Raw genomic sequence first — 25175 nt, forward strand, 5'->3', positions numbered from 1 at the left:
TGTGTCTGTTTAGACTCTGTCCATGATCTTGGCTCGGCGTCTGTCCAAGGAGAGACCAAATGACCAGGTAATGGCTTTCGTCCCCGTTTTACGCTAAAATTGTGACTGGTCAGATCATTTATAGCACACTTGCAGTGATATTACAAGCTGGAGGCTAGATCACACAATTTCTGGAAAGGTGCAAAAGTAAACATTATAGTCACGGACTAGACGGAGAGATGGAACAATTCCAGAACAAACAGCAGTGACTGTGATTAACTGCTCTGGGCTTCGTGGATAAACTCAGTGGAGAGTGCCATCACAACACAGGTCGTGTCAAGGTCATAAGTAAAAGGTCAAAACCAAATCCGACACCCACATCCCTGGAACCAGACGAGGTATTAAAAATACTGTATTTTCCTTTTCTGTTGTGTGTGTGGCTTTTTTTTTTTTTTTTTTTTTTCTTTTTTTTGTGTAGGAAGTCCTGCAAGACCTGTTTCCACCGAGCGGTCCGGGTCAGTACGGCACGCAGTTCTGTGCATTTCCACATCCAGATTTATGAACTGGTACCAAAATACACAAACCTGTACCATACCATTTTTTTTCTGCACCCTTCGGCTGTGATTCCAAAATTATGGACCGGTTACTAAACAGAGGCATTGACACACTGCTGTGCTGTGCATCGATTGTCTCAACAGCTAAAGTGAAAGCTGCAGTCGTGCAAACAATTCAGACTGTTTCAAGTATTCAAACCATTCACACATGAACCATTCACAATAGAAATTCTTAATCTTACCCGTTACATTGTTTCAGTCTGATTCATCATCACAGCCTGACAAAAACTTAAACAAATAAAGCTTTCTAATTTTGGAAAACGAGGTCTGGAAATAATTTTATAGTTCTTTGTCATGGCTGAAGAAACGTAGCATTTTAAAAGTAGTCCCTCTGTGTTTGTCTGCTCCCAGTGCGTTTCTCAGCCTGAACCAGAGAACGCCGGTGCTTTGTCCCACAACAAGAAAATTAAGTTATTTTAAAACTTGAGTCACAGCACCTCATTCATTCATGCCAGAGTTTAACATAGACATCAGTTGACTCTTCAGCATTCTGCATGTGACAAAAATAAATCCCATGATCCACCAAGACAAAAATAAAATAAATTTACTGTATATGCGCATCTGGTTTGCATTAAAGCAGAAAAGTCTGCCATGGCAGGAAATGTTGCTTCTGTCTCTCTGACCCACTCTCTCATACTCAAAACAGCAGCAGGAAATATTTCTGTCTGAAATCCCCTCAAAGTTCTGAACATGCGCAAAACATTCTGATGAACTTTGCGGACATCAATTCATCAAGAATTAATTTTTCTGGATGGAAAAAGGACTTTTGTCAGGCAAAAAATGAACACAATCTGATAGTAGCTCCTTTACCATGTGACTTGTACAAAGCTGACCACATTGTCACAGAACACTTCCTGTTTCTTGTACAAGTCTTTCACAATAACAGCACAAGACAAACCGATGATATTACAAGTCAGACACAGAAGAGGAGAAAAACATTGTGAAAACTCTTCTCCCCCCCCCCCCCCCCCCTTTTCACAATATAAACTATAAACTTAAAACTTAAAAAAAAAAAATTATTTCAGGTGTGTTTCACTAACTTTCTTCAATAAAGGGATGGGCAGATCCTCGGCCCTGTGCCATCAGACATGTGAATACGGTAAATTAAAAAAAAAAAGTTAAATTACACTCTATGGCGTCTGCGTGGGGGGCGAGGTCGCACGACAGTGTACACGCTCTCGATGACGTGCATGTCAAAATCTACATGTGCCGCCTACCGAAAAAAAGGGTGCTGCTGGCGGTGGAAGTGCAAGCCAAGCCAGACTTGACCTTTCCGACCCACATGATGCTATGCCATACCGACCCAAACCACTGAGTGGAAACGAGGCTTAACATACACCCTTTGTTCTTAATAATAATCACAACAAGTATTTATATAGCGCTTTCCCAGGAATTTACACAATAAACAAAAGCTATTCCAACAATAAAAGTGCACGAAATTGATGCACAACTAGAGCACCGTGCTCATAGAGCGCAAACCCCCGCCAACACTAGTTTCCAATTCCACAAAATTTTACCTTGTAAAAATTTTCAAAGTCAACATCCTGTTAGACGTTTGCACCTTATTGTCACAAATGAGAGTGAGTGAGGCACTTTTGAGATACAATGCAACAGGGATGAGAATCGCCTCCGATCGGTGGTTTCCCGACTTTTGGGATTCATTTAGTCACCTATTGATATTTCAAATCCAGTGAGAAAAAAACTGAGGTGTGATGTGTTTGTGACAGTTCTCACATTAGAAACCGGGCGTTGCTGTTACTGAAGTGTGGTGTGCACGAGGCTTGCCGGTGAAAAAGAGGTGCTATGCTAATAGCTTAGAACCTCGTCCCGCAGTTTGTTTGTTTCTGTAAATGTAAATAAAGTCAGTTAACGAAACAGGCTTGTCGTTCATGACAGGGCAGGGGTACTCGGCGAGCTCCTCGTTGTCGGCTGAGCGAGCTGTTGTGAGCTGTTTGCCTGTCGTTCTTTTTGAACTAGCTGCCATCTCGGTGTGTACAAAGCTTCCCCAAAATTAAAAAATAACCGAGAGCTACAAAAAAGTAGCGTTGGGTATGAAAATAATACTAAAATACTGGGGGGTTCTGCAGAGCAACGAAGCGACGCATCTACATCCTGCGCGGTGCTCACGTGACTCCTGTTCTTCCTTTCAGTACTGTAGATAGTGTCAACTTGGATTTTATGTAGGACTGAGTGAAAATCAACATAACTGTTTTTTTATTTGAAAAAAGATCATTTGTAGTGTGGTCTTGAGTGGATTTTACAAGGATTTACATGTGCATTGGACTGAGTATCCTGCCTATTTGGTTTCATTATTGACACACATTGATTTGGAATGTCTGGTCACAATAAATTTTAATACAATTTATTATGAATTGTCAATCACGGCCAGGATTTTAAACAAAGGTATAAATGAGAGAGCATTTTTTTTTTATCCACATAAAAGCATATTTTCGTCTGTTCACCAGAATAGCTCCTTTAAAGTGTGAAAAATTCAAAATCTTCCCCTTCGTGAGGGGATACACAGTCACCCACCAGTCTTTTTCATTCCAGACTGTTCTCATCACTGATACAAAATGTACACCAAATGGGCTTTTCAATATTAAATACAAATCTCCACAAAATCCACAATCCAGATCAAACTTTGTCAGGCGATAGTGTCAGTCTGCACCTCACTTTCAAATATGGCAGTTATTGGGGCATGTTTGGTGATGATATAATGTGAAATATGCATTAAACTGTGTTTTCAATGTTAAATTTAAATAGCCACAAAATCTGTAATCTGAATCAGGTCCAGATCAAACTTGGTCAGGTCGATTAAAGGATACAGTGTTAAAGGGATTTTTCCAAGATTTTTTTTTACTTTGCCCTCTGACTCTGACCTTGAAAATTGAATCAGTCCTTGGCTATCAGGATATGAATCTTCAGTACAAATTTCATAACAATGTATGAAAAATTGTGGACTCCAGGCTGTTCACAAACAGACAAACAAACAGGGATGGAAACATAACCTCCTCCAACTTCATTGGTGGAGATAAAAATCCCAAATTAAAGAGCTGATGGGTGGAAAAAAAAATCAGATGGACTGTAGGTCAGCAGACCATGTTTATCTGCATCAAATAACCTCCAGTGTGCTGTCTATCACACATTTATTAGACCATTTTGCTTATTTTTGGAATTTAAAAGTCTTTATATTAAGTAACAGCACACACCGTAGTGTGCACATGTGCCACAGAGTCCCTATCTGTTGTTAAACCCAAACGTTTGAAACTATGCCTTTTAAAATCGGGGTGGAAGCAACAGTTAAGATTCCCCCTCAGAAAAGTCGGAACTCAGGAGCTTCGGATATCAAGAAACACATTTGTGCTCAGACCTTCACTGAGGCAGAAGTGAGTTCCTAAAACTGTTCCTAACTCATAAATAAATGACATCTCTGTTACTGCAGATCTTACTGAACGCCTGCTGTCCAGGCTGGGTTCGCACTGACATGGCTGGTCCCAAAGCTCCAAAATCACCAGACGAGGGCGCTGTCACACCGGTGTACCTGGCTCTACTGCCGCCTGGATCCACGGAACCTCACGGGAAGTTTGTGCTTGAGAAAGAAGTCCAGCCGTGGTGAAAGACTACAGCGGGCTCGACAGTTAGAAAAAATAAAATACTGTATGACAGGGAATCTCAACGTTATAACTCATTTCTCAGGATCTGTAAATGTATCTTTGAGTTTAATCACTAAACCAAAACAATCAGACAAAAAACAAAAACAATTAACTCTGATCAAAAGGGAACTGATGATTGTGTGTTTTAGATTCTAATCGTACGTTCTTTTTCTATGTTAGACTGGCATTAACACTTTGATATTTTCTTCATGAATGAAATCATTGTGCAGCTCTGTGACAGTTAATAAAACACTTCTCTGTAAGAAAACGTTTTTTTTTACACTGAGAATTATGTCACAATCCATACAAACATTTACAGAGTTTATATTTCATGGAGAATTTATAATGATAAAGAACATACATATATTAACCCCCCGTACAGGGTCACACAAACTCAAAAAATATAAAAGTGCATCAAACACACCACCATATAGCATTATGCTAAATCTGGCATATTTACGTTAAATTGTGCCCTATACACACACACACACACACACACACATATATATATATATATATATATATATATATATTGTCTATAAATAATTGTACGTTCATTAATATGTTCTGTCCCTGTCAAATAAACCAATAAAATGAAACATAAATGTACAATAAATATGGGTGTCTGTAATGTTATGACTTTATAAAGTCATTAATACCAATCAATTCCTAATAGTTTGTTGATCAGTATTTCCTTTAGGTTAGCCTTTCTCCAAGAGTAGTCAACGAGTGCCCCTTACTGGTCTGTGCATATATTGGTAAAATCACATTTTAAGTTAATATCATATTCTATCTTGGGTTTCTCAAACTATTTAAAAATTAATCCAAAGTCTAATAGTAATATACTGTTACTAGCGTGTTGTCGTCTGTGTGGATCCACGGGCTCTAGATTGGGTATGTTTCAAGGGTGGTAATAAATTAAGCAAAGCTTGTAAAATGAGTTGGAATGGTGTGTGTGAGTCCAGTGTTTTTAGAACTTCAGACCTTAACAGTTTTTAGAATAGGAACTCAATCCTTTTATTTACTGTTAATTATGTAATTTTTAATGTTAATTCACTGTCTTAATGTATTTACAAATTGTTTAGGTTCTTACTATCATATGAATACTATTTTATTTCTGCTTCTCTTTTTTCATTTGATTTTTAAATGGATCACAATGGAAATAAGTGTTTTCACTTTCTTGCCATCCATGTATTTTTTTTTTACGCATTTACAATTATATTATGTACTTACATTGAACTTAAAATCTCTGTGCGCTCACGATTTTAATATAAAAATGGCTTACTGCCCCCTGATGAAATGGTGTGAGTCCAGAAAGTAATTAGTAATGTCCATTGTTCCCTTTTCGCAGTGTTCATCCTTGACCCAAAATAAACATACCAAATGGCAAATGTCAGATTCTTCCATGGCCTAATGTGTATCTATTGTGCAAATTTGGTGAGAATCTGTGAAGTTGTTTTGACATAATCCTTCAAAGTCTATAACGTGAAACTTGATCCAGAATCTGAGTCTTCCGTGGTCTAATTATCTGTGGTGTAAATCTGGTGAGAATCCATGCAGTAGTTTTGACGTCCTGCTAACAGTAATCCTACAAAGCTTATATAAAATGAAACGTGATCCAGAATCTGGATCTGGATCACCTCCAGAATTTAATGGAGTCTTTCATAGCCTAATATCTATCTGTGGTGATAATTTCATCAAAATCTGTGCAGTAGTTTTGACGTAATTCTGCTAACAGACAGACAGACAAATAAATAAATGGGATGATTTTATTGTATCCTTGGCGGATGTAGCAACGCATTTCACCCATGATACCAACATGAAACTTAAGCTCTGAAGCAATTTACCCGGTTAATTCCAATAAGGAATGAGGCTCCGGCATGCTAACTAGTTACGAGGTCCCGTGTGGACGGCATCAACTTTTTAGAGGGACAAGTAGAGCTCAGCCACACGAGACTGAGTAAAAACATGGGTAATTGCGACAGTAGTGAAGAAGAAAGCAGACATGCAAACTCCAGCGGGCTGGACTGAAAGGTGCAGGATGGACAGGAGATGGAAATATCGCAGGAGTGTGCAGGAGGCCTAAAAAAAAACCTGCTTGTGTGCCATGGCAGCTGTTGTATCAATTGTATTACGTTACTAAGCCATATATATTGATTTATAACACAACACTGTCAAAGGGGTAATAGATATAAGTGTAAAGATGATTGAATATATCATTAGAGCAGTAAATTGATCAGTCCCTGTGAACACAGCGCAGAATGCTGCTGCGTTCAGGTGCAGTTGGAAATTACAGGACTTTTTTGTTGTTTCAAACTCAGCAGTTGCTTGTGGCAGGAGTTTGGTTTTGGTTTATTTTTTGAAAAAAAAAAAAAATGTTTCAAAGCATTCATAGAAGAAGCCCAATTGGTTTGGAGATCTGTAACTAACACCTGTCAGGATTGGGTGAGATTTAGGTAACAAGATCTCCACCCAGACAGTGTCAGTATCACGAAAGGTACCTCTATCTTGCTTATTTTAAAGAGGTGATATTCACTAATGTAAGCCACACAAAACGGGTTTGCTAGTCAATGTAATTAATTCAATGTATTAATATTTTAGCATTAGACCACCAATTAAAAAATGTTAACACGGCTTTTAAATAAATTAATGTTTTACTCATGTTCCAGTGATCTGGGTCAGAAGGCCATGGAGTCTCTGAACTCAGAGGGACTGAAGCCCAACTTTCATGAGCTGGACATCAACGATCCAGACAGCGTCGATAAAGCTTTCACATATTTCTAAGACGGTTACGGAGGAATGGACGTCCTCATCAATAAGACTGAAATAGCTTACAAAGGTAGACGCCACCGTCAAGGTCACTTCATCACCAAGTTATTTTAAATTCATCCAATAAACCGTTGATTGTTGTTGACAAAAACAGTGTAGAAATAACAACAGTAATAATACATAATTTATCTCAAATTTATCCACTTAAATCAGTTTCCCATTGGTTTAGAGCAGCAGACAAAAAGCATCAGAATTATTACCAATTTAATGATGCTTAATAAGACGGTCTGTCCTGTGTGCAGAAGAGTTTGAGACAGTTGAAACAAAACTATCTCCAAAGTATTCTCTAGTTTGTTGAGAATAAACCAACATTTTCTCAGCATCTTAGAGTGCTAGACCAATCCCAAAAAAGGTTCAGGTCTGGATTAAAACCAATTTAATGATGCTTAAATCAATTTGTCCTGTGTGCATGAGTTTAAGGACAGTTAAAAACAAATTATCTCAAATTTATTCTCGATTGTTGAGATTAAATCAGCATTTTATTTGGATTTAAGAGTTATCTAGTACCTGGTAGAGGTGGGCGATACCGGGAATTTTGGTATTGATCCGATACCAAGTAAATACAGGCCCAGTATCGCCGATATCGATACCAATACCGATACCAATACTGATACTTTTTCATATTTAAGCTTCATAGATCCAAAGGATCCAAAAGACCTAGGATAGAATTTAGCCAACGTACAAAATACAACAAAATACTTTATCACAATCAACATTTTTGTTTAAAAAAATATCACTCAACACAACTTAAAACAAAATCTCCTGAGGTAGAGGGCTGACAAACCATCGTTCTCTTACAGAGAGCAGACTTTGATGAATCTGTGCGCAGCAGTCAGTGTGTGCAGGAGAGAAAAAAGCTTGAGTATCGAGCTTTTTACACGAGGATCGTTCAATATCAATACCAGCATTGGTATCGATATTATCAATATTAGGATCAATCCGCCCACCTCGAGTACCCTGAATGTTTAGGATCAGGATTAAAACCACTATAAAGAGGCAGGTGATGGTCTAGTGGTTAAAGCATTGGGCTTGAGACCAGAAGATCCTCAGTTCAATTCCCAGCCTGACTGGAAAAACACTAAAGCCCCTTGGGCAAAGTCTTTACTCCCCTATTGCTCCTGGTGTGTAGTGAGTGCCTTGTAGAGCAGCACCCTCACAAATAATGCCTCAGTGTGAGGCATCTGATGCAGATGGAAAAGCGCTATATAGTCAATTTATTTGTGTGGTGAACATCTCCAGCATGTTAGGCTCACAAGCACTTAACAGCTGTAGCCCCGCCCTCCAAGAGCATTTCCGCAGAGAGGACATAACAGAGGAGGAGCTTGAGGGACTGATGCAGAGATTTGTCACTTTGTCGATGAGGCAAAGTGGAACCAACACAAGGACAACAGTTGAGATGGCTTGCGGAGTGTCCAAAACTGGACTCACGGTACTATCGATCAGTCAAAAAAAAAAAAAAATCCACCGCCTGTTCCATTAAATCATCTAAATCTGATCCTCAAAGTCTGTTTGTGTCTGTTTAGACTCTGTCCATGATCTTGGCTCGGCGTCTGTCCAAGGAGAGACCAAATGACCAGGTAATGGCTTTGGTCCCCAGATCATTTATAGCACACTTACAGCTGGAGGCCACATCACACAATTTCTGGAAACGTGCAAACAACATTATAGTCATGGACTAGACGGACAGACTGAACAATTCCAGAACAAAGGGACTCACCATTTTATTGTGGTGTTTCTAATGTTGTGGGTCAACAACCATTTTCATCTGCATCAAAAATATCTCCAATGTCTTGGTCACTGAATGTTCATTTGTCCGTCATGCTTATTTTTGTTATTTAAAAGCCTTTAAGGAGGTGCACTCACAAACCGAACCCCTCTATAAAAAAAACATGTTTTCCTCACAGAAGGTTTTTATTGACGTTACAGAGCTGCATGTTGATTTCATTCATGAAGGCAATGATCAGTTTAAAAAATATCAAAATGTTAATGCCAGTCTAACGTAGAAAAAGAACCAGAGTCAAACCTCCAGCAGCCGTCAGTCAGACGAACGTACGATTAGAAACTAAAACACACAATCATCAGTTCCCTTTTGATCAGAGTTCATTTCGTTTTGGTTCTATGTCTGATTTTTTTTGGTTTAGTGATTAAACTCAAAGATACATTTACTGATTGTTAGAGTTTTTCAGAATTAGACCTGAAAAGTTTACACACACACAGAAATGATCACCCAGGAGAGACTGAATTTCTTTATCCTGTACAGGAGAGAACAAACGAGAAGAAAAACCGTCACTGATCCTGAGAAATTAGTTAGAATGTGGAGACTTATTCCCTGACATACAGTATTTTATTTTTTCTAACTCTGTTGAGCCCGTTGAAGTCTTTCACCAGGGCTGGACTTCTTTATCAGACACAAACTTCCCGTGAGGTTCCGTGGATCCGGGCGGCAGTAGAGCCAGGTACACCGGTGTGACAGCGCCCTCGTCTGGTGACTTTGGAGCCTCGGGGCCCGCCATGTCTGTACGAACCCAGCCTGGACAGCAGGCGTTCAGTAAGATCTGCAGTAACAGAGACGCCATTTATTTATGAGTTAGGAAGTCAAAGTTTGAAACATTTGGGTTTCCATTTCTGTCTCAGTGAAAGTTTAAGTGCAAAAGTGTTTCTTGATATTAAAGGCTCCTGATTTCTGATTCTGAATTGAGTTTTATGTGTCAAAGATATGGCAGTGGACAAACAAGCTAACAGACACAATAGTCTCTTTCTGCTTTGGAGTGACACTGATTGACAGATGTGATTGACAGCCTTGCACTAAAAGAAAACTTTAATGTTCACAGATCAGTCCAGAGCAGTTAATCACACTTACTGCTGTTTGTTCTGGAATTGTTCCGTCTCTCCGTCTAGTCTGTGGTCCGAACCCATTCAGACAGAGTTTAACATGATACACACCAGGATCTGACCCGAGTTGAGAGGATTAACCTACAACACAATTTTAGTGTGAAACGGGAACGAAAGCCGTTACCTGGTCATTTGGTCTCTCTTTGGACAGACGCCGAGCCAAGATCATGGACAGAGTCTAAACAGACCCAAACAGACTGAGGATCAGATTCAGATGATTTAATGGAACAGACGGTAGATGTGTTTTTTGTTGTTGTTGTTGTTTTTTGACTGATCGATCGTACCGTGAGTCCAGTTTTGGACACTCCATAAGCCGTCTCAGCTGTCTCGGGCCAACCATCCTCCTTGTGTTGGTTCTGCTTTGCCTGATCGACAAATCGCTGCATCAGTCCCACAAGCTCCTCCTCCGTTATGTCCTCGCTATGGAAACACTCTTGGAGGGCGGGGCTACAGCCGCTCAGTGTTTGGGAGCCTGACAAGCTGGAGACATTTACCACACGACCTACAACACAAAAGAACACGTACAGCTGCTCATCGTTCAAAAACTGGAAATCAGGAGCGAAAATCACAGAAAACAATAAAACTGACGAGGACGAAAACATAAAAACAAAGAAGTCCCAGTGGTACCCGAACCAGTTCTGTGGTCGAACCTCCAGGTTTGATGATCGGCATGAACTTGGTCAACATGTCTCTGGTGGCGAAAAAGTTGGTCTTCAGAGTGACCTCCGCATGTTCTGCACACTGCACCGTGCCTTCATCTAAAGAGAGAGAGAGATGCCAGATGATGACACATCACAACATCTGCCAGACTTTATTTATTTACGAAATCAGACAAATGGAAACAAAAACATCAGACGGACGTGAAGCAGAAAAAAGAAAACTGAGAAACCTGAACAGGAGGAGAGTTAATCAATCCAAGTTTATTGCTATAGCCCTTTCCACAGCCCAGAGGGTGACCAAAGTGCTTCACAGTCAGATGAAACATTAACAATAACTTAAGACAAGAAGCAAATTTAAAACAGATACATCAATAAAAATATACATCCAAAATATTCACAGGTAAGAAGCAAATAAAATGTCAGAGTGCTGCTGGTTGTTAAAGTGAATTTAAAGACAAACTAAATCTGAGTGCTGCTGAAACGTTCCAAATAGCAAAACAGTAACAATGTGACAAAATCAACGTCTGGATAAACAAATCCAGAGAGAAACTAAGGGAAGACAGACAGGCTTAAACCGGAGCTGAGTAATATTAAAATCAGCTTAACCCAGATCCTAACCATTCTGGAGACTGGTTTTAAACAGGTCTACAATGCTGGTTTAATTGGAATAATTGTACATGAGGCCCCAGGACTCTTCCTGGAGCTGGTCACCCGTCTAAACTGAGCGATCGGGAGTCAGGGAGGTGACCAAGAACCCGATGGTCAAAACTGCCCCCAAAAAATGGGGAAAAAAAACCTGCCCAAAGATGGGTGCACCAAGCTTGTGGCATCATATTCAAGAAGACTTGAGGCTGTAATTACTGTCAAAGGAGCAACAGTGAAGTATTGAGCAAAGGGTGTGAATACTTGTGTACATGTGATTTCTTAGTTTTTTATTTTAATAAATTTGCCCCCCCCCCAAAAAAAAATGGGGGGGGGGGGCTCACTCAAGGCCTGCCCACAGGCGAATGACGTCACGGAAAAACTCACGCATGCGCACAAGGGTTCAAGCTTGTCTGACGTAAAAACATATGAATCAAAGCCGTTTATTTTTTGAAAAAAATAAAAAGGACCGCTTTTTTCATCACAGACCTCGTATTTTCAGAAATAACAGGTAAAGCTGTACAAGCAACAATATGTGGAGAGAAAATATAGTTTATCAGAACATTCATTACATTACACATTACATTATACCACTGTAGTTCTGACAAACAGCCAAAGTGCACAACATCTGGCAAATTTATGGTTTAAATATTCTTATATTTTGTCCATTTCAATCAGGTCCATTGAAATAACTAGTGGGAAAAATATTTGCAACTCTACTGACACCTGGTGGTCAAAGTGAGCAGCACATGGTGAAACGTGTGAGTAATTCCCACCTAAATTTTAATTTACTACATTTTTACTGAATGTGAATTGAAGTAAAATAAGACTTGAGATACTTTATTTTGTTTCTGTGCTTCTTGCTGTTCTTCTTCTCTCATCCTTTCATGTCTTTTTTTTTTTTAAATCGATGTGAAATATGGAGCTCTGTGGGAGCTGACCTCTTCTCACTCAGCAGACAGGAAAGCTTCGATCACTTTGGAGATAAAGCTGATCCCCGGAGCACGAGGAAAGATGATAATCCTGTAATCCCTGCACTCCTGAGAGAAACCATCACGCTGCTCTCATGGTCACCACCATCATGTCATCAATCCCTCAGTGAGGAATTCCACCCACAACTGGTGTGAGTATTTTTGTAATCTTCGCTTGAATGACTTCATCTGGTGTTTTGCAATGAGTAAAATTTGCAGGGCCGTGTCTGTCAAGTCCTTGACTCGTTTCGTGACGGGAGCACGAAAAAAAATAACTTGCGAGACTGCGTTGCAAATCCTGGGTCAATAAGCCCACGGTTGTTGATCTTTTTATTTTCTGCTGCACGTGTGGCTGAGAACAAAATATCTCAAAACCTTGTTGGAGAATTTCATCCAATTTTTGCGCATTATTTATCTTGTTAAAGTTGAGGGATACATGGATTCCAGTCAACATCAGCAGAGACAAAGTTGAAGTTGTGTCGGGGCTGGATCTTTCAACAACGACCCTAAACACTGCTCAAAATCTACTAAGGCATTCATGAAGAGGAACGTTCTGGAATGGCCATCTCAGTCTCCAGACCTGAATATTGTTGAAAATCTGTGGTGTGATTTTAAGCGGGCTGTCCATGCTTGGAAACCAACAAACCTGAGATGTTTTGCAAAGAGGAATGGTCAAAAATACCTTCAACCAGAATCTAGACTCTCATTGGAAGCTCTAGGAAGCATTTACAAGCTGTTATTTCTGTAAAAGGAGGATCTACTAAATACTGATGTATTTTTTCTGTTGGGGTGCCCAAATTTATGCACCTGGCTAATTTTGTTTAAAGAATTATTGCACACTTTCTGTAAATCCTATAAACTTCATTTCACTTCTCAAATATCAGTGTGTTTGTCTGTTATATGATATATTTAACTGAAATTGCTGATCCAAACAACCAATGATTTATAAAGGAAAATCATGGAAATCATCAGGGGTGTCTAAACTTTTGCATACAACTGTATTACTCCGCGCCCTGACCGCGTTGCTACGCAGATGTCAATAATGGCACTGTCAGCTGAGCGCGAGAGAAACAATGAGAAAAAGAGAGAAAAAATTCACAACTCATTTGATCCCGATCTGATCCAAATTACAGATTTTGTGGCCATTTAAAATTTTATAACGATACAACTGTATCGTTATAAAATTTTTACTGAAGATTCATACACTGATAGGGAAGAACTGATTCAATATTCAAGGCCATAGGTCAAAGAGCAAAGTCATTTTCATAGTCAAAGTCAAATTCATAACTTGTCTGATCTGGATCTAATCCAAATTACATATTTTGTGGTCATTTAAATTTTTCATTGAAAACCCCATTTAATGTATATTTTACATTATATCTTAATCAAACATGCCCCAATCAATCTCATATTTGAACGTGAGTTGCAGACTGACACTAACTATCACCTGACACAGTTTGATCCAGAGCTGATCTAGATTATGGATTTTGTGGACATTTAAATTAAACATTTAAAAGCCCATTTGGTGTACATTTTGCATTATATCTTAATCAAAAGTGCCTCAATCACTCTTATTTTTCTGTTTTTGTTTTACCTACACCACCAAAACTGGATGGTTCCAATTTTATGCCTTTTTATCTGTCTTCCAGTTATCAGTTGGAAACCAAGTGCCAAAAACGCAATGACACATTGTGCATAACGGATATAACCAATGTTCTGTGGAAATGATCTGAAAAACAATTCAGAACCCCCCCCCCCCCCCCCCCCCCAAAAAAAACACACAAAACTTGACACCACAAAAAACCTTCAAGTGCATGAACTAAATACATATTTGACATTTAATCATCTAATTTAGTTGATGAAAAGCCACTTCTAACAGGACTTCGACCTTTGCTCTAGTTTGCAATTGCACTAAGGAAAACTTCACTGGCTGAGGTAATTATGATAATTGACTGTCCCAGGATGTCCCCTGGACTCAGTGCAGGAGGTGGGAGAAATGAGGATGATGGTGAAGCCGTCATCCTTGCTGGAGAACACCTCCCACCCCATGACTGACACCCTGACCGCACTGGAACGCTCCTTTGACAGGCTGTGTGAAGAAGCGACACCACAGCTCCTTCCCTCCTGCTGCTGTCAGACTCCACAACCAGCACTGTTCCCACTCGACCACTCACATCATGAATATCGTTAGAGTCACAAGTTTTAAGCCATTTGCAATGATACCACACATTCTGCGCAATAATACGTGTACACTCATGTATATGAAACATTATGGAATATTGTGTGTGTGTATATAGTGTAGTCGATTCTACTGTATATACGTATTGTTATTCTACACAGAACTTGAGTTCTGTATTTTGATATAATTTTTTCTTTACCTTATTTTCGAATACTTGCATTGTTGTTCTGTGACTGTCCCTGTGCTGCTGTAACATCAGAAATTTCCCCGTCGTGGGACTATTAAAGGATTATTTTATTTGAACTTAATCAGATCTTCTCAACCAAAAAGCACAACAGAAACAGATCAGTTTCACTCAGTCAGTTTACTTGACTGTTCTTCAATTCACAGGAAACAAAAGACCTTCAAAATATCAAATCAATTTTATTTATATAGCGCCAAATCACAACAAACAGTTGCCCCAAGGCGCTTTATATTGTAAGGCAAGGCCATACAATAAATACAGAAAAACCCCAACAGTCAAAACGACCCCCTGTGAGCAAGCACTTGGCGACAGTGGGAAGGAAAAAACTCCCTTTTAACAGGAAGAAACCTCCAGCAGAACCAGGCTCATGGAGGGGCAGTCTTCTGCTGGGACTGGTTGGGGCTGAGGGAGAGAATCAGGAAAAAGACATGCTGTGGAGGGGAGCAGAGATCAATCACTAATGATTAAATGCAGAGTGGTGCATACAGAGCAAAAAGAGAAAGAAACACTCAGTGCATCATGGGAACCCCCCGGCAGTCTAAGTCTATAGCAGCATAACTAAGGGATGGTTCAAGGTCACCTGATCCAGCCCTAATTACGAGGTCTATTAGATAAGAAACCGACACTTTTTTTTTAACTATATGGATTTGAATGACGTGCGATTACACCAATCATGCTTGAACCCTCGTGCGCATGCGTGAGTTTTTTCACACGTTTTGGTGACGTCATTTCCCTGTGGGCAGGCCTTGAGTGAGATGTGGTCCAGCCCTCTCAGTTGAATTCCTTTGTTTCACACGCTGCTCGAGACGGTGCGCGTTGCTTTATCAAAATTTTTTCTGGACTTATGAGGGATATCCGAGTGGACACTATTTGAGAAATTAAGCTGGTTTTCGGTGAAAAGTTTAACGGCTGATGAGCGATTATGGGGTGTTTCTGTCGGTGTAAGGACTTCCCACGGAGCGGGACGTCGCGCAGCGCTTCCAGGCGCCGTCGTCAGCCTGTTTCAACCTGAAAACATCCTAATTTAAGGCTTAATTCACCCAGGACGTCGTGAGAGAACAGAGAAGATTCAGAAGAGGCCGGCATGAGGACTTTATGCGGACATTCCACTGTTTAAGGACATTTTTTAATGAAAGACGTGCGCTCAAATTCGTCGAGTCGTTTCCGTGATGACTCGGCGAATCTGTGTGCGCCGCGACAGGAAAAACACCTCCGTGTTGAAAACCATTTGTAAAATTCAGGCGGCTTTTGATGGCTTTCAACAAGTGAGTAACTGAGAAATTGTTTAACAGCTTGGGCATGTTCCAACTTGCCGTTAAGGTTTCCAACGGAGGTGTTTTTCCTGTTGCGACCCCCTGCGGTCGGGTCCGGCCCGACATGCGACTCTGCCCGCACGTTCTTTCATTACAAAATGTCCGTTAACAATGGAATGTCCGAATAAACTCCTCATGCCGACTTCTTCTGAAAGTTCTCTGACGACTTACTGGGTCAACAGAGCCTGAAATGTGGAAGTTTTCAACTTGAAACGGCGAGACGCTGCCGCCTCGAAGCGCAGATTGCCGTCAGGCGCCGTGGGCCGTCCTTACGGCGACACTACCAGACCAAAATCTCTCATCAGCCGTTAAAATTTTTACCGAAAACCAGCTGAATTTATCCAATGGTGTCCACTCAGTTGTGCCTTACAGTTTTGAAAAAATTTTGATCAAACAAAGCAGCAGTCTCTGAGCCATTCCTAAACAATGAAAAAATCGACGAGAGGGTGGGCCAGTCCTCACTCAAAGACTGCCCACAGGCGAATGACGTAACCGACAGGCGTGAAAAAACTCTGGCATGCCCACGAGGGTTCAAGCATGTCTGATGTAATCACGTGATTCAAATCCATATGGTTTTTGAAAAAATAATAAGGTCGGATACTTTTCTAATAGACCTTGTATAAGCTTTAGCAAAAAGGAAAGTTTTAAGCCTAATCTTAAAAGTAGGGAGGGTGTCTGTCTCCCTGATCCGAATTGGGAGCTGGTGCCACAGGAGAGGAGCCTGAAAGCTTAAGGCTCTGCCTCCCATTCTACTCTTAAAAACCCTAGGAACTACAACTAAGCCTGCAGTCTGAGAATGAAGCGCTCTATTGGGGTGATATGGTACTATGAGGTCCCTAAGATAAGATGGGACCTGATTATTCAAAACCTTACAAGTAAGAAGAAGAATTTTAAGGGAAGGAAGCCAATGAAGAGAGGCCAATATGGGTGAAATATGCTCTCTCCTTCTAGTCCCCGTCAGTACTCTAGCTGCAGCATTTTGAATTAACTGAACCTGATAATAATGAATTACAATAGTCCAGCCTAGAGGAAATAAATGCATGAATTAATTTTTCAGCATCACTCTAAGACAAGACCTTTCTAATTCTAGAGATATTGTGCAAATGCAAAAAAGCAGTCCTACATATTTGCTTAATATGCGCATTGAAGGACATATCCTGATCAAAAATGACTCCAAGATTTCTCACAGTATTACTAGAGGTCAGAGTAATGCCATCCAGAGTAAGGATCTGGTTAGACACCATGTTTCTAAGATTTGTGGAGCCAAATACAATAACTTCAGTTTTATCTGATTTTAAAAGCAGGAAATTAGAGGTCATCCATGTCTTTATGTCTGTAAGACATTCCTGCAGTTTAACTAATTGGTGTGTGTCCTCTGGCTTCATGGATAGATAAAGCTGGGTATCATCTGCGTAACAATGAAAATTTAAGCAATGCTTTCTAATAATACTGCCTAAGGGAAGCCTGTATAAAGTGAATAAAATTGGTCCTAGCACAGAACCTTGTGGAACTCCATAATTAACCTGTCTGTGAAGAAGATTCCCCATTTACATGAACAAATTGTAATCTATTAGATAAATATGATTCAAACCACTGCAGCGCAGTGCATTTAATACCTATGGCATGCTCTAATCTCTGTAATAAAATTTTATGGTCAACAGTATCAAAAGCAGCACCGAGGTCTAACAGGACAAGCACAGAGATGAGTCCACTGTCTGAGGCCATAAGAAGATCATTTGTAACCTTCACTAATGCTGTTTCTGTACTATGATGAATTCTAAAACCTGACTGAAACTCTTCAAATAGACCATTCCTCTGCAGATGATCAGTTAGCTGTTTTACAACTACCCTTTCAAGAATTTTTGAGAGAAAAGGAAGGTTGGAGATTGGCCTATAATTAGCTAAGACAGCTGGGTCAAGTGATGGCTTTTTAAGTAATGGTTTAATTACTGCCACCTTAAAACCTGTGGTACATAGCCAACTAATAAAGAAAGATTGATCATATTTAAGATCGAACCATTAATTAATGGTAGGGCTTCCTTGAGCAGCCTGGTAGGAATGGGGTCTAATAGACATGTTGATGGTTTGGATGAAGTAACTAATGAAAATAATTCAGACAGAACAATCGGAGAGAAAGAGTCTAACCAAATATCAGCATTACTGAAAGCAGCCAAAGATAACGATACGTCTTTGGGATGGTTATGAGTAATTTTTTCTCTAATAGTTAAAATTTTATTAGCAAAGAAAGTCATGAAATCATTACTAGTTAAAGTTAAAGGAATACTCAGCTCAATAGAGCTCTGACTTTTTGTCAGCCTGGCTACAGTGCTGAAAAGAAACCTGGGGTTGTTCTTATTTTCTTTAATTAATGATGAGTTTTAAGTTATCCTAGCTTTACGGAGGGCTTTTTTTTTATAGAGCAACAGACTCTTTTTCCAGGTTAAGTAAAGATCTCCTAAATTAGTGAGACGCCATTTCCTCTCCAACTTACGGGTTATCTGCATTAAGCTGCGAGTTTGTGAGTTATACCACGGAGTCAGGCACTTCTGATTTAAGGCTCTCTTTTTCAGAGGAGCTACAGCATCCAAAGTTGTGCTCAATGAGGATGTAAAACTATTGACGAGATACTCTATCTCACTTACAGAGTTTAGGTAGCTACTCTGCACTGTGTTGGTATATGGCATTGAAGAACATAACAAAGAAGGAATCATATCCTTAAACCTAGTTACAGCGTTTTCCGAAAGACTTCTACTGTAATGAAACTTATTCCCCACTGCTGGTTAGTCCATTAAAGTAAATGTAAATGTTATTAAGAAATGATCAGACAGAAGGGGGTTTTCAGGGAATACTGTTAAGTCTTCAATTTCCATACCATAAGTCAGAACAAGATCTAAAGTATGGTTAAAATGGTGGGTGGACTCATTTACATTTTGAGCAAAGCCAATTGAGTCTAATAATAGATTAAATGCAGTGTTGAGGCTGTCATTCTCAGCATCTACGTGGATGTTAAAATTGCCCACTATAATTATCTTATCTGAGCTAAGCACTAAGTCAGACAAAAGGTCTGAAAATTCACGGAGAAACTCACAGTAACGACCAGGTGGACGACAGATAACAACAAATAAAACTGTTTTTTGGGACTTCCAATTTGGATGGACAAGACTAAGAGTCAAGCTTTCAAATGAATTAAAGCTCTGTCTGGGTTTTTGATTAATTAATAAGCTGGAGTGGAAGATTGCTGCTAATCCTCCCCCTCGGCCCGTGCTACGAACATTCTGACAGTTAGTGTGACTTGTGGGTGTTGACTCATTTAAACTAACATATTCATATTCATATCACATATTCATAACATAAAATATCTAATGAAAGGAGACCAAACATTTGACACGATGCAACAACACAACACGTCCTGAGCCCACTGCGTAAAGGACGGAGGTCTGCTCGCTGTCCAACTGTGCAACATGAGCTGCCGGGTGAACGAGGAGGTGAACACAACTGCACTCACAAACCAAACCCCTCTATAAAAAACATGTTTTCCTCACAGAAGGTTTTTATTGACGTTACAGAGCTGCATGTTGATTTCATTCATGAAGGCAATGATCAGTTTAGAAAATATCAAAATGTTAATGCCAGTCTAACGTAGAAAAAGAACCAGAGTCAAACCTCCAGCAGCCGTCAGTCAGACGAACGTACGATTAGAAACTAAAACACACAATCATCAGTTCCCCTTTGACCAGAGTTAATTTCGTTTTGGTTCTATGTCTGATTGTTTTGGTTTAGTGATTAAACTCAAAGATACATTTACTGATCCTGAGAAATTAGTTAGAATGTGGAGACTTATTCCCTGACATACAGTATTTTATTTTTTCTAACTCTGTTGAGCCCGTTGAAGTCTTTCACCAGGGCTGGACTTCTTTATCAGACACAAACTTCCCGTGAGGTTCCGTGGATCCGGGCGGCAGTAGAGCCAGGTACACCGGTGTGACAGCGCCCTCGTCTGGTGACTTTGGAGCCTCGGGGCCCGCCATGTCTGTACGAACCCAGCCTGGACAGCAGGCGTTCAGTAAGATCTGCAGTAACAGAGACGCCATTTATTTATGAGTTAGGAAGTCAAAGTTTGAAACATTTGGGTTTCCATTTCTGTCTCAGTGAAAGTTTAAGTGCAAAAGTGTTTCTTGATATTAAAGGCTCCTGATTTCTGATTCTGAATTGAGTTTTATGTGTCAAAGATATGGCAGTGGACAAACAAGCTAACAGACACAATAGTCTCTTTCTGCTTTGGAGTGACACTGATTGACAGACATGATTGACAGATGTGATTGACAGCCTTGCACTAAAAGAAAACTTTAATGTTCACAGATCAGTCCAGAGCAGTTAATCACACTTACTGCTGTTTGTTCTGGAATTGTTCCGTCTCTCCGTCTAGCCTGTGACTATAATGTTTGCTTTTGCACGTTTATATAAATTGTGTGATGTGGCCTCCAGCTGTAAGTGTGCTATAAATGATCCGACTAGTCATTATCAGTCGTCGCTAACGAGTGTGTGGCACATGTGCACACTACAGCCTGTGCTGTTACTTAAAGGCTATTAAATAACAAAAATAAGCATGACAGACAAATAAACATTCAGTGAACAAGACGCTGGAGATATTTTTGATGCAGATGAAAATGGTTGTTGACCCACATTAGAAACACCACAATAAAATGGTGAGTCCCTTTGCTTTGGAATTGTTCCGTCTCTCTGTCTAGTCTGTCTGTGACTATAATGTTTGCTTTTGCACATTTCCAGAAATTGTGTGATGTGGCCTCCAGCTGTAAGTGTGCTATAAATTATCTGATTAGTCGTTATCAGTCGTCGCTAATGACCTGGGATGCTCGTTAAGCCTATGAGACTACAAAAGCCTGTTGTCAGGACCGGGTCCGAACCCATTCAGACAGAGTTTAACATGATACACACCAGGATCTGACCTGGGTTGAGAGGACGTTTAACCTACAACACAATTTTAGAGTGAAACGGGGACCAAAGCCATTACCTGGTCATTTGGTCTCTCCTTGGACAGACGCCGAGCCAAGATCATGGACAGAGTCTAAACAGACACAAACAGACTTTGAGGATCAGATTCAGATGATTTAATGAAACAGACGCCAGAGGTGTTTTTTTTTTGTTTTTTTGACTGATCAATCGTACCGTGAGTCCAGTTTTGGACACTCCGTAAGCCTTATCAGGCCAACCGTCCTCCTTGTGTTGGTTCTGCTTTGCCTGATCGACAAATCGCTGCATCAGTCCAACAAGCTCCTCCTCCGTTATGTCCTCACTGCGGAAACGCTCTTGGAGGGCGGGGCTACAGCTGCTCAGTGCTTGGGAGCCGAAGATGCTGGAGACATTTACCACACGACCTACAACACAAAAAGAACATGTACAGCTGCTCATCGTTCACCAAAATTGGAAATCAGGAGTGAAGATCACAGAAAACAATAAAACTGATGAAGATGAAAACATAAAGACAAACAAGCAAAAACCTGGACGACAATTTGAAGATGATTCTTCTAAACTTCCATCGTCACTACACTCAGCAGCATCAGTGTGATCAGGGACTCAGTCCCAGTGGTTCCTGGATCAGTTCTGTGGTCGTACCTCCAGGTTTGATGATCGGCATGAACTTGGTCAACATGTCTCTGGTGGCGAAAAAGTTGGTCTTCAGAGTGACCTCTGCATGTTCCACACACTGCACCGTGTCTTCATCTAAAGAGAGAGAGACACCAGCTGAGGACACATCACGACGTCTGCCAGATTATATTTTATCACACACACTTAGACACACACACACACCTTAAACCGCTTAGTCTAGTTAGGAGCCTATCCCAGCAATATTTAATTTTCTTTATTTACAAAATTAGACAAATGGAAACAAAAAGATGAGATGGACGTGAAGCAGAAAAAGAAAACTGAGCAGGAGGAGAGTTAAAGTGAATTTAAAGACAAACTATATCTGACTGCTGCTGAAACATTTGGTTCAAATAACAAAATCAGTAACAATGTGACAAAACCAGAAAAAAGTCCGGATAAACAAAGCCAGAGAGAAACTAAGAGAACTGAATTAATTAGTATCCTGCCCACTCACTTCAGTTTCCCCAGATGTGGCAAAGTAGCTGTCGTGTAGACTTTTTAACTGCATCTAAATATGTGATTTGTTTTTCCCCCAAAGATAGTCTACCAGCTGTTTTAGATGCTCTGAAATAGAGGAAATTTCAAAATTAAAGTCTTCTGTGCACAAGACAGACCGGTTTAAACTGCAGCTGAGCATCTTTAAAATGAGCTTCACCCAGATCCTAACCATACTGGAGACTGGTTTTGGACAGGTCGACAATGTTGGCTGTAATTTTTGCCAAAGGTACATCAACGAAGTATTGAGCAAAGGCTGTGTGTGCTGTATGTATGTGTGATTTCATAGTTTTTTATTTTAATAAATTTGAAAAAAAAATCATGTTGTCATTATGGGGTGTTGTGAGTAGAATTTTGAAGAAAAAATTACTCCCTGTTGGAATAAGGCTGTAACATAACAAAATGTGTAAAAAGTGAAGTATTGTGAATACTTCCAGTTGTACTGTATCTACCTTTCTCCTCTCCATCATATCAGCCAGCTCTCTGCCTTTACCAGTCAGACTGCCAACATTCAAAATCCCGACTCTCACTTCCACTCTTCTAGTTTTCCTCTTCTCCCACTGTCTCTGGACACATTTTCCTCCTCTTCGTCTTCTTCTTTGCTCCGTAGTATTGCCCAATTCACGCTGGCACCCTGTTTGGCTGTAGCACTGGTGGTGGTCATTGTTAACCAGGACTTTGACCGATCTGGTGTGAAAATTCGATTTGTACTCTGCTTGGCTGTGTTGGCTCTTTTACACCAGAAACCCTTGCTAGTGGAACACTACAAGTTTATCCAAGCTTGGCACTGGCACTCAGAGTGTAATGTCTGCACACCCCATGTGGCTGAGTTACATTTGAGATAAACAGATTTTTTTTTATTATTTCTGGACTGTTACAGTAATTTGAAGATACTTGTTAATTTTGACTAACTAAACTCAATCAGCGGTTCATTGGATGAAGTTAAAAAGTTGGTGGTGTCTACCTTTATAATATATGGCAGCGTTATTGATGAGGACGTCCACTCCTCCGTAACCGTCTTTGAAGAACGTGAAAGCTTTATCAATGCTGTCTCGATCGTTGATGTCCAGCTGATGAAACTTGGGCTTCAGTCCCTCTGAGTTCAGAGACTCCACGGCCTTCTGACCCAGATCACTGGAACGTGAGTAAAACATTCATTTGTTTAACAGCCGTGTTAATTAACTAACCAGCTTGTCTGTTTAAAAAGGGGTGTGGCTGGAAGCTTGATGACCAATGATCAGGCTACTTTTTGAACAAGTTACAGGCCAGCTAGCCACTTACTGCTGCATTGGTAAGACGTTGAATTAATTACACTATGGTGGCTAGCAAACTGTTTTGTGCGGCTTGCTTTTGTTGATATCGATATTGAGATGGAATTCAGGTAAATCCATGAACCCTGGCCAATTATCTTGAGTACAACTGGTGCTGGTTCTCGCTGCTTGGATACTTTAGCATGTGGTTATTCTGGTGCGTTGGCGTGTTAATACCTACACGTTTCTGGCAGTGAGAAAAACGTCCCCATCAAACTGCTTACACAGCGCGCGGACAATGGCAAAGCCAATGCCCTTATTACTGCCTGTTACCACGGCAACCCTGGAGGACATGTCTGCAGAGGGAGAGATAAAAATTTAAAGATTAACACATGAACACAGATGAGAGTGGCTATTCACCCTACCATTGGTTCAATAAAGTAAATACGCGAGCATATACGCCCAACTACAACCGACCAATGAGCGCGCTTGTAAGCTCACTTCCGGTTTCAACGCGGGAGGGAAGTAAATAACTTTTGACTTTAACATCGATACAGTTCACTTGAACATTTCAGATTAGATTTACTGCTGAGTCATGCTGACTGTTTCACACAGGTAGAAAGAATAAAATGCCATTTCATGGTGATTAATCTGAGATACCTCAGAAAAAATAAAAAATTTACTATCAGTTAAAAAAAAATGGTGTCAGAGCTTCTTAATTTTTTTTTAAACTGCCTGAATCAGTAAAAAGAAGATTCTGAGACTTGAAAAAACATGGTGACAACAACAACATTAAAAATATGATAATGTTTTAGTTTTTCAGTGAAATCATTGGTAGACTTTCCGGAAGGAAAAAAAAAATTAGGAATGTGGGAGAAACTTTTATTGATATTTATGCCACTTGTTTATTTTGACAATGTTGAATTATAATTCTTTTACTAAATGATTTATGTCAATGTATTCTCAGAAAATACATTTACTTATTACTCATTTATTTTAACTGCATAAAAGTCAATTTTCCTATTTTCAAAAAAGCAACAATGAAGTCATTTGATTATTTATCTATTTTTATGCACTGCTAGGTATATTTGACGATTACTTATTTACTTTGTTTTCCACTTTCACAACTGGATTAGAAAATGTTTTCTTTTCAAGATTCGACGTCACGTAACGCTACGTAGCACAAACTTTTGTAGTTGTTATAATGTGCAGTTTTAACTCATTTTCGCTCGCATAGAAGTGGATAATTCTTACTTTAAACTGGCGATGTGACGTTCTGCAAAGCAGCAACAGACAGCAGAAAAAATATCAAGAGAATAACAGCAGGAAAAAATAAAACAGCAGATTTGAAAGAAATTTCGCAAACGGAAACAGTCTCCTCCTCCTGGAGAGTGACGACATGATGAGTCGAAGAAAAATCGGTCACGTGACTCCTGGCGCCATCTTGGCTCCAAAATAGCGTTCACTGTTAATCTGTCTGCATGGAAATCCAGCTATTTTATTTATTTATTTGCTGAAAATGCCGGGTTGCTGTGCGTTTAGAGGCACAAATAGACACAGCAAGGGCTTCAAGATGAACAGATTCCCTTTAGATCCGAACAGAAGAAACATTTTGGAAAATAAAGTCAGCTGTGTGGGATGGAAGCGACTTCATCGTCAAAGTTTTGAGAGGTAAATTTATTGTTCAGTCCCGTGTTCAGTAAAAATCACCTAAAGTTATCGTATAAACCAGATATTCAGTCACCGGACAAAAACGTCCCAATGTTTTTGTATTGTTTCCATGTAATA

The 25175-nt window shown here is 39.9% G+C and overlaps 3 protein-coding genes across 4 annotated transcripts in view; 2 read left to right on the forward strand and 1 right to left on the reverse strand.

The window, feature by feature from the left end:
- LOC117523999 (carbonyl reductase [NADPH] 1-like) overlaps window positions 1-4214 on the forward strand; it is an 11599-nt gene extending 7385 nt beyond the window's left edge. The window contains exons 6-7 of the mRNA XM_034185706.1: window positions 14-67; window positions 4036-4214. Of these exons, the coding sequence (XP_034041597.1) occupies window positions 14-67; window positions 4036-4209 (228 nt within the window). The 3' untranslated portion in view covers window positions 4210-4214. The remainder of the gene's footprint in view (window positions 1-13; window positions 68-4035) is intronic.
- Window positions 4215-5522: 1308 nt separating this feature from the next.
- On the forward strand, window positions 5523-8453 carry LOC117523807 (carbonyl reductase [NADPH] 1-like; the record flags this gene model as incomplete). The annotated part of the gene is made up of 3 exons (XM_034185417.1): window positions 5523-5548; window positions 6916-7003; window positions 8247-8453. Coding segments are annotated over exons 1-3 (321 nt in total), but the record flags the coding sequence as incomplete, so codon positions are not given.
- A 998-nt stretch (window positions 8454-9451) lies between these two features.
- LOC117523998 (carbonyl reductase [NADPH] 1-like) lies at window positions 9452-24753 on the reverse strand. 2 transcript variants are annotated; one of them, XM_034185704.1, is made up of 7 exons: window positions 24642-24753; window positions 23629-23743; window positions 23102-23271; window positions 10618-10725; window positions 10252-10469; window positions 10092-10145; window positions 9452-9630 (listed from the first exon to the last, which is right to left on the reverse strand). In XM_034185704.1, exons 2-7 carry the CDS (start codon window positions 23739-23741, stop codon window positions 9457-9459), a joined length of 837 nt encoding a protein of 278 aa, XP_034041595.1. In that variant the 5' UTR covers window positions 23742-23743; window positions 24642-24753; the 3' UTR covers window positions 9452-9456. The 2 variants fall into 2 exon arrangements, with proteins under 2 accessions (XP_034041595.1, XP_034041596.1); XM_034185705.1 differs by lacking the exons at window positions 9452-9630; window positions 10092-10145; window positions 10252-10469; window positions 10618-10725 and adding exons at window positions 19867-20045; window positions 21008-21061; window positions 21163-21371; window positions 21610-21717.
- Between the last annotated feature and the right edge of the window lie 422 nt (window positions 24754-25175).

Source organism: Thalassophryne amazonica, chromosome 13 (assembly GCF_902500255.1).
Source record: "Thalassophryne amazonica chromosome 13, fThaAma1.1, whole genome shotgun sequence".
Taxonomy (NCBI): domain Eukaryota; kingdom Metazoa; phylum Chordata; class Actinopteri; order Batrachoidiformes; family Batrachoididae; genus Thalassophryne; species Thalassophryne amazonica.